The 9,046-nt window shown below is 40.7% G+C and overlaps 2 protein-coding genes across 3 annotated transcripts; both read right to left on the bottom strand.

The window, feature by feature from the left end:
* Positions 1-1,153: 1,153 nt before the first annotated feature.
* Positions 1,154-2,276, bottom strand: LOC131498491 (keratin-associated protein 1-1-like). Its single transcript, XM_058705802.1, has one exon. The coding sequence runs from the start codon at positions 2,225-2,227 to the stop codon at positions 1,694-1,696; it is 534 nt and encodes a 177-aa protein (XP_058561785.1). The 5' UTR covers positions 2,228-2,276; the 3' UTR covers positions 1,154-1,693.
* LOC131498490 (keratin-associated protein 1-3-like) lies at positions 1,154-5,240 on the bottom strand. Of its 2 annotated transcripts, XM_058705801.1 has the most exons (2): positions 4,694-5,240; positions 1,154-1,715 (listed from the first exon to the last, which is right to left on the bottom strand). In XM_058705801.1, the coding sequence occupies exons 1-2, from the start codon at positions 5,173-5,175 to the stop codon at positions 1,694-1,696; spliced, it is 504 nt and encodes a 167-aa protein (XP_058561784.1). In that variant the 5' UTR covers positions 5,176-5,240; the 3' UTR covers positions 1,154-1,693. The 2 variants fall into 2 exon arrangements, with proteins under 2 accessions (XP_058561784.1, XP_058561783.1); XM_058705800.1 differs by lacking the exon at positions 1,154-1,715 and having other exon boundaries at positions 4,296-5,240.
* Between the last annotated feature and the right edge of the window lie 3,806 nt (positions 5,241-9,046).

Genomic DNA, 9,046 nt, shown 5'->3' with positions numbered 1-9,046 from the left:
GATTGGTGAATTGTACGGTAAGCCTATGTTTAGCTTGGTAAGAAATAGCCCAGCTGTCTTTCAAAGTGGCCCTACCATTTAGCTTTCCCACCAGCAGTGACAATTCTTGTTGCTCCATTAACATTTCCCAACATTTGGTATTGTCATTGCTTTGGATTTAGCCACTCTAATAGGCGTGCACATTGGACCCTTTTTTACTCTTTTCCTTCCATTTAGAATGACCTTTAAGGCCTCAAAGATTACCTCCCTTGTGAAACTTTCCCAGATGCTGCCCCCAACATGGTCCCTGCTGGTCCCAAATGATCTTTTCCTTTTTGAAATCCTGTTTCTGGCTCTTTTGTCTTCTTCTTTGTAGTGTACATAACTAAGATACTACTTTCCACAGCAGTGGCCATCTAAAGCCTCTCCAAAATTTCTGAGAGTTCCTGAGTATTACTTACTTGTAGGTCCCCCTGCTCTGAGTTCTGGGTTGTCTCCAACTCCTTTGAGTCAACCCAGACATAAAACTCAGCTCTTTCCTTGGTGTTCACAGGAAAGTTGACCTACTGTAACAGGGATTGTATGAGTTTAGTAACTTAATGGGGATGAAACATGGAGTAATACTCATGACTTCCTTACTGGGTCTCTCCTCTGTTCTTTCATCTCCTCATTCCCTTTCTGGAATAAAAAAAGAATTCTTCTCTCTGTCTCGTTTGTAATTATTTCACATCCTTGTTTCTCAGCACCCATTGTAAGTTGGACTACCAAGGCTTATTGGCCACAAAAGCATCCCCCTAAGACAGGGAGATTTTTTTTTTTTTTTTCTACCAACTACTAAGAGAATGCAGTTTATTTGTTATATTGTTTGTAGCTATTTTCACACATATACTTTTTATTTCTGGATAGTAAAGTCCTCAGGGATAAGAATTAAGTCTTCATCTTCCTGATCTCCATAGTTCCTCCATACACTTTATATGACTTCAGTTTCTTTTAAAAAGAAACAAATGTACTTCTTTGAAGGAGGCATTAACACATTATCACATTTTATTTACAAGTAGAAACACAGACTATGGTTTGTTTGCCCAGTTATAATATTTATTAAGAAATGACAGAAAACACTATATGACAGATGTAAATGAAATAGCCAACAGGCAAGATCCTTATGATCTCCCCCCCCCCCCCCTCTAAAATAGGGATGAAATCAGATGTTGAAATATGAAAAAGTCTAGCCTACTTCTTAGAAGCTGAATGTTGGGTGAAGGGCTTCCATTCTCTCTGGCGACATCTGAGGAAAGTCACGTGGCTGTACCCTGGTGCCTTTGATGTTAGAAAAAATGTTATTAAATGTAGCAAAAAGTAGATTATAAGGCAGGGAAGAATTAGACTTGTGGGTAGTTCTAAAGGATTAATTCCACAATATGTCAGTTATTTTAGACCCTGAAGAAAAATCAGAAATAGTATATCCAAAGCATTTTGATAATCAGCTGGTATGTTTGCAGCATTTCTGTGTCCGTAGTGGGGAATCAATGTATTCAGTGGAGTATCAATGTATTCATTGCAGAGTGATATCAGGTAGAGCCCATATACTTGGCAGCCCCCATTACAAAAACCCAAATGGAATTCGTAGAACTTGTGGTGGTCCAGGGGTGGTTGACGAGATACACTGTTCAGAGATACTGTGTCCTGGGCAACTGGAAATCAACAACCTGGCTTTTTAACAGGTGGGCTCACAGCAGGTGGGCTGGCAGCAGCTGGGCTGGCAGCAGTAGCAGCAGCAGGCAGGGCGGCAGCAGGACTGTCCACAGTAGGACGGGCGGCAGCAGGAGGCCTGGGCGTGGTGCAGCTGGCAGCAGGTGGGGGGGATGCAGCTCACCACACAGCAGGGGGGCAGGCAGGTGTCCTCCACGCGGCAGTCAGGGCGGCACCACCTGACGCGGCAGCTCACGGCTCCGCAGCCACCCTCCTGGCCGCCACCAGTGCCACAGCCGGTCCCGCAGCAGCTGTTCTGGCAGCAGCTGGGCTGGCAGCAGCTGGTCTGGCAGCAGCTGGGCTGGCAGCAGCTGTTCTGGCAGCAGCTGGGCTGGCAGCAGCTGTTCTGGCAGCAGCTGTTCTGGCAGCAGCTGTTCTGGCAGCAGCTGGGCTGGCAGCAGCTGGGCTGGCAGCAGCTGGGCTGGCAGCAGCTGGAGCCACAGTTCCCACTGGTGGAGCAGGTGGGAAATCCACAGAAGCTAGTGGAGCAGCAGGCCATGGTGTCAGGAGCTGGGCTGAGAGTTGGGTTGCTTAGAGGTGTTTTGGTGGTAAGGTCTATGTCAGGCCTTTTATATATCTGAGCCAGCTTCTATTTATAAAAATTTTAACATGTCTTCCTTGTTTTTGTTTTAAATTTTTTCCTCATTGGACCTCTGATTGGCTTACATTGAAATACTTATGACCTATTATGAGCAGCAGTTTAGAAATTGGTTTGTTTTGTAGTTTCATTTGGACTGCTTGTGTTGGTCCTTTGCAAATCTTTGGAATACATTTGTGGTTTTCCATGTTCAAAGAGTCCTTCCATTTTAGCCCTTGCCAACGCCCTCATTTTGTAGAGGTGGTTATTCCATGTGACGTTTTGTCCATATCTCTAAGATAATTGTGCTCTTAGTTTAAACTATTATTTTTTTCTTCTGACTATATAGACTGAATTCTTTTGCATTTAGGATATCAGAACATCCACTGAACTGAAAAGAGTACTCTTTGTGTATAATTCAAAGCTTCCTACTGGGGTACCTGGGTGGCTCAGTTGGTTAAGCATCCGACTCTTGATTTCAGTTCAGGTCATGATCTCACGATTCGTGGAATCAAACCCCATGTTGGGGCTCTGCGCTGACAGTGTGAAGCCTACTTGGGATTCTCTCTCTCTCCCTCTCTCTGCCCCTTCTTGCTTTTGCGTGTGCATGCTCTCTCTCTCTGTCTCTCTCTCTCTCTCAAATAAATAAACATTAAAAAAACTTCAAACTAATTTACTCCAACATAAAGTCAATGACTACTATAGTTCCTTTGATTTCAATCAATTTGAAATGTGTAACTATTATTCATATTCTAGGCCAGAAATCTTTTCTTGTGAACAAGTGACGTAGTATATATAAAGATAGCAGAGTACTAAGCGTCAGGTAGGACTTTAATAAATGCTTACTAAATCTGATTTTGAATGGGTGGAGTAAAAGACATGATTCATGGATGCATGTACCACTTGTAAATGATTTAATAGAACTTTCAAGCTGTAGTGCCTCTCGTGGAGGAGTCCTTATTATTGTCAAAAGACATTAGGAAGTGCTGAAATATTTTTCTGTGTTTCATAGTTGAACCAAGTCTCAGGGAAAAACATCTGGGAGTTGTGACATTTTGAAGGACATTCTTCCTTGAAACGCATAATCTTGTGTTTGATCTATCATTGCTACCAATTAAATGATAGAGGTAAGTGCTGGCAGCTTATAAAAAACTTGGAAAATATTTTTCTTAAAGTATCCTATATTTTGTCCTATTGTATTTTGTATTGCACTGAAATACTTAATAAGGAGTTAAAAAATTAAAAGGTTTTTTTTTTTTTTTTTGCTCTAGATTTGTCTTAAGTTTCCAAGAGAACATCTTTCAAATTGGGTTGCAAAGTACAACCTAAATAGTTGTTTGAGATTTCTAATACATGTGTCTGACAAACGATGTTGGTAGAACTCACGGGGTATCTCCCAGGCTGTTTGTTCTATCCTTGTTTAGGTCAGAGATACACTTTGTATGTACTTCCAGTAAAGTGTTGGGAGTTGAAACTTGGAGGGCAATTTGGAGACCAGGGGGAAGAATATAATAGCCTAAGACATAGGAATTAAGCCTAAATGCTCTTGGAAAACAGTATCTAATAGATGGTATCTGGTAGATATTTTACAATCTATTTAATAAGTAATGTAATCTCTAGATATTAGGTACACATGAAGGAGAACATCTAGTATATAAACTGGAGGGGGATTAAAATGGTAGAGCTACATGTAGGTAGAAATCCCATAGATTTGATCAACCTGAAAATTTTAGCCAAAAGTTGCTTTACTGGTTTAGACCTAATTATTACAGGTTAGAGCATTTAACTATTTGAATAACTGTAAAGATTATTTAATGCATGGAGCATTTTGTTAACTGATGGATTCAAGCATAGTGTAATTAGTATTCAGCCTGTCTGGTTTAGACCTCATGTGTATGCTTTAGGATTATTATAAAAATGCAAATCCACTCTCCTTGAATTCCAGCTAAAGATGGACAAGCTTAGAGGTAGAAGAAAGAAAATAACCCAGTTTGCTTTACACATTTAAACATTTTATTTGAAATTAACAGGGGATATTCAAGGAGAAAGCCGGTCTAAAACATGTGGGGATCAAGAGATAGGGAGGAGACCAGAGATGTCACCGAAATGAAGTGACCCTGGAGCCTTCTCAAGCAAGGCAGGATATCTAGATACTCTGATTGATACATGTTTTCAGTGTGCTAATTCAGCACATCCAAGAGGGTCCTGACTAAACTCATTTCTGAGCGGCTTAGAAACATCATGGTACTTAGCATGGGAGTAAAATTGAACACTTCTTCTGAGATCAGAGCGGTTTGCTTAGTTTCCCCTTTCATTCTTAATCAGCAACCCTGCTTTTAACAGGTGGACTGGCAGGAGGTGGGCTCACAGCAGGTGGGCTGGCAGCAGCTGGGCTGGCAGCAGTAGCAGCAGCAGGCAGGGCGGCAGCAGGACTGTCCACAGTAGGACGGGCGGCAGCAGGAGGCCTGGGCGTGGTGCAGCTGGCAGCAGGTGGGGGGGATGCAGCTCACCACACAGCAGGGGGGCAGGCAGGTGTCCTCCACGCGGCAGTCAGGGCGGCACCACCTGACGCGGCAGCTCACGGCTCCGCAGCCACCCTCCTGGCCGCCACCAGTGCCACAGCCGGTCCCGCAGCAGCTGTTCTGGCAGCAGCTGGGCTGGCAGCAGCTGGTCTGGCAGCAGCTGGGCTGGCAGCAGCTGTTCTGGCAGCAGCTGTTCTGGCAGCAGCTGTTCTGGCAGCAGCTGGGCTGGCAGCAGCTGGGCTGGCAGCAGCTGTTCTGGCAGCAGTTGGGCTGGCAGCAGCTGGAGCCACAGTTCCCGCTGGTGGAGCAGGTGGGAAATCCACAGAAGCTAGTGGAGCAGCAGGCCATGGTGTCAGGAGCTGGGCTGAGAGTTGGGTTGCTAAGAGAAGTTTTTGAGTTTTGACTGCACCTTCTACTTCTGGCCTTTTATATCTGTCCTAGAGCTGCATATTGTCCTAGCATTCCACATCGTTCCTTGATACCCTTTGCAAAGTCAGTCTCTGATTGGCTGATACCTGAGTTGTTTAGAAAGTTATAAATAGCATTTCAATAGCCTGCTTGGTGATTATTCAATTAAGTCCTATTTTGTTTCTTCTTTGCCCTCTGGATCAAGTGAATGCTTTTTATGGAAGCCAATCAGAGCAACACCTCTTTATGCAAATCATATGACAGACTAGACGTGGGCCACTCCTGGCTTGCTTCGTCATACCTGCCCTTTGTTAACCTTTAGACAGTTTATCTAAACTGAGCATTTTCTTCCTAAGTGGTCACTAAATTAAGGATCAGGACTTCATAAAAGAAAATTTGTTTAGATTTCGAATGACTAACATTAGAGTCATCAAAACATTAATCAACATCCAAAAGAACTATGGTTTTCTAGGATCTGTTTGTACAAGTTATAGGATACTGAGAGCTCTAACCAATATTTTTGCCTTCCACCAACCATGTACATATTCCCAACTGAAACTGTTTTTTTAAAAAATTTTTTTTAATCTTTATTTATTTTTGAGAGAGAGAGCATGAGCAGGGGAGGGGCAGAGAGAGAGGGAGACACAGAATCTGAAGGAGACTCCAGGCTCTGAGCTGTCAACACAGAGCCCAACATGAGGCTCAAACTCACGGACTGTGAGATCATGACCTGAGCCAAAGTTGGACACCTAACTGACTGAGCCACCCAGGTGCCCCCACAGCTGAAACTGTTAAGACTTTTGCCGGTAGATGGTTTTTATGACTCTACTAAATGAAAAATATGTGCTAGTAATGAATACACCTTTTAACAAGTCAAACAGTACACAGATATATAAACAAATTTAATAATTTTCCTGTTTTCCCCTAAACACCCATCCCCTCCAAAACTAGTACTTCAGAAATAATCAATATTAACAATTTGGTATATATTCTTTGACACCTTTCTTCCTGCTTTTGCAGACATAAACCAGCATATACATAAGTAAAAGTAAAATATAAATAAAAAGTAAAAGTTGGGATCTATACATACTTATTTTTAAAAATTTTTAATTGTAATAAAATACACATAAAATTTACCATCTTAATCATTTTTAAGTGCACAGTTCACTAGTGTGAAGAGCATTCACACTGGTGTGTAATCAATCTCCAGAATTCTTATCTTGTAAAACTGAAGCTCTATATCCATTAAAAAGCAACTTTTCCATTCTCTCCTCCCTAAGCCTTTGTAACCACCTTTTCACTTTTTGTATTGATGAATTTGACCAACCTAGATGCCTCATATAAGTGGAATCATACATTATGTCTTTTTATTTAAAAAAAATTTTTTTTTCAACGTTTTTTATTTATTTTTGGGACAGAGAGAGACAGAGCATGAACGGGGGAGGGGCAGAGAGAGAGGGAGACACAGAATCGGAAACAGGCTCCAGGCTCCGAGCCATCAGCCCAGAGCCTGACGCGGGGCTCGAACTCACGGACCGCGAGATCGTGACCTGGCTGAAGTCGGACGCTCAACCGACTGCGCCACCCAGGCGCCCCACATTATGTCTTTTTAATTCATGGTTTATTTCACTTAGCGTAATGTCTTCAAGATTCATCCATGCTATCAATGTATCAGAATGTTTTTCCTTTTTAAGGCTGAATAATATTCTGTTGTATGTACACACCACAGTTTGTTTATGTATTTGTCCATCAGTGAACACTTGGGTTGCTTCCAACCTTTTGGCTATTGTGATTAATGTTGCCATGAACACGGATGTAGAAATATCTTTTCAAGATACTACTCTCACTTCTTTTGGGTAGATACCTAGAAGTGGAATTGCTGGATCACATGGTAGTTCTAGTTTAGGTTTTTGAGTACCTGCCATACTGTTTCCCATAGCGGCTGCACCATTTTACATTTCTACCAACAGTGCACAAGGGTTCCATTTTCTCCACATCCTTGCCAACACTTTCTGGGTTTTTTGAGAGTAGACATTCTAGTGGGTATGACATGGTATGTCCTTGTGGTTTTGATTTGTATTTTTGTAATGATTAGTGAGATGGAACATCTTTCATATGCTTGTTGGACATTTGTATATCTTTTTTTTTAAAGATTAACTTAATTTTTTTTCTTTAAAGTTTAGTTATTTATTTTGAGAGAGAGAGAGAGAGAGAGAGAGAGAGTGTGTGTGTGTGTGTGTGTGTGTGTGTGTGTGTGTGTGTGTGTATGTGATTGGGGGAGGGGCATAGGGAGAGAGAGAGAGGGAGAGAGAGAGAATCCCAAGCAGGCTCCACACTGTAAGTGCAGAATCTGACTCGGGGCTCAAACTCACAAACCATGAGATCATGACCTGAGCCAAAATCAGGAGTCAGATGCTTAACCCACTGAGCCATCCAGGTGCCCCCGTTTGTATATCTTCTTTGAAGAAATGTCCATTCATGTACTTGCCCAATTTATAATTGTTTTTGAGTTGTAGAAGTTCTTCATATAGTCTAGATAATTTGCTTCTTATTAGATATATGATTTGCAAATGTTTCTCCCCTTCTATAGATTGAATTTTCATTTTGTTCATTGATCCTTTAACGCACAGAAGTTTTTAATTTTGATGTAGTTCAGTTTATCCACTTTTTTACTTTTGTATGCTTTTTGTGTCATATCCAAGAAATCACTGACAAATTCAATGTCATGAAGCTTTCCTCCTGTGTTTTCTTCTAAGAGTTTTATAGTTTTAGTTCTTAACTTTAGGTTTGTTTTTTTTTTTAATCCATCTTCAGTTAATTTTTGTATATGGTATAATGTAAGGATCTACCTTCATTCTTTTGCATGTGGATACCCAATTTTCCAAGCACCACGTTTTGAAAAGACTGCCCTTCCCATGTAATGGTCTTGACACCCTTATTGAAAATTATTTGACCATATTTGTAAAGGTTTCTCTCTGGGCTGTCTCTTATATTCCATTTGTCCATATGACTGCCTTTATGCCAGTACCATACTGTTTTGATTACTATAGCTTTGTAATATAGTTTGAAATCAGGAAATGTGTTGTCTCTAGCTTTGTTCCTTTTTCTCAAGATTGATTTGGCTATTCTGAGTCTTTTGTGGTTCCACACAAATTTTAGGAGTTTTTTTTTCCTCTTTCTGTGAAAAATAATCTTGATAAGGATTGCATTGAATCTGTAGATTGCTTTGAGTAGTATGGGCATTTTAACAGTATTAATTCTCCTCATTCATGAGCATGTAATACCCTTCCACTTACTTGTGTCTTCTTTAACTCTTTCATCAGTGACTTCTAGTGTTTGGTACACAGATCTTTCATCTCCTTGGTTAAATTTATTCCTAACTATTTTATTCTTTTTGATGCTACTGTAAATGGGATTGTTTTCTTAATTTCTCTTTGTGGTAGATTGTTGTTAGTGTGTAGAAATGCAACTGGTTTGGTGTATTGATTTTGTGTCCTGCAACCTCCAACTGTACTGGTTTTGTTGACTGGTTCTGTTTTTTTCTTATTGTATTTTTGGGGGTAAGGTGGAGTCTTTAGGATTTTCTATATATCATATCATGTCATCTGCAAGTAGAGACAATTTTATTTTTTTCTTTTTTATTTGGATGCCTTTTATTTCTTTTTCTTGTCTAATTTCTCTAGCTAGGACTTTTAGTACTATGATAAATAGAATAGGTAAAAGTGGGCACCCTTCTCTTTTTCCTGATCTTAGAAGAAAAGCTTTCAGTCTTTTATCACTGAGTATTATGTTAGCGTGGGCTTTCATATAT

The sequence above is a fragment of the Neofelis nebulosa genome, chromosome 16 (assembly GCF_028018385.1).
Source record: "Neofelis nebulosa isolate mNeoNeb1 chromosome 16, mNeoNeb1.pri, whole genome shotgun sequence".
NCBI lineage: Eukaryota > Metazoa > Chordata > Mammalia > Carnivora > Felidae > Neofelis > Neofelis nebulosa.
The sequence above is the reverse complement of the archived record's forward strand: the minus strand, read 5'-3'. Positions and strand labels throughout refer to the sequence as shown.

Bases quoted from the DNA above. Each gene is read 5' to 3' on its own strand.
- LOC131498490 (XM_058705800.1), bottom strand. From the start codon at position 5,175: ATGGCCTGCTGCTCCACTAGCTTCTGTGGATTTCCCACCTGCTCCACC.
- LOC131498491 (XM_058705802.1), bottom strand. From the start codon at position 2,227: ATGGCCTGCTGCTCCACTAGCTTCTGTGGATTTCCCACCTGCTCCACC.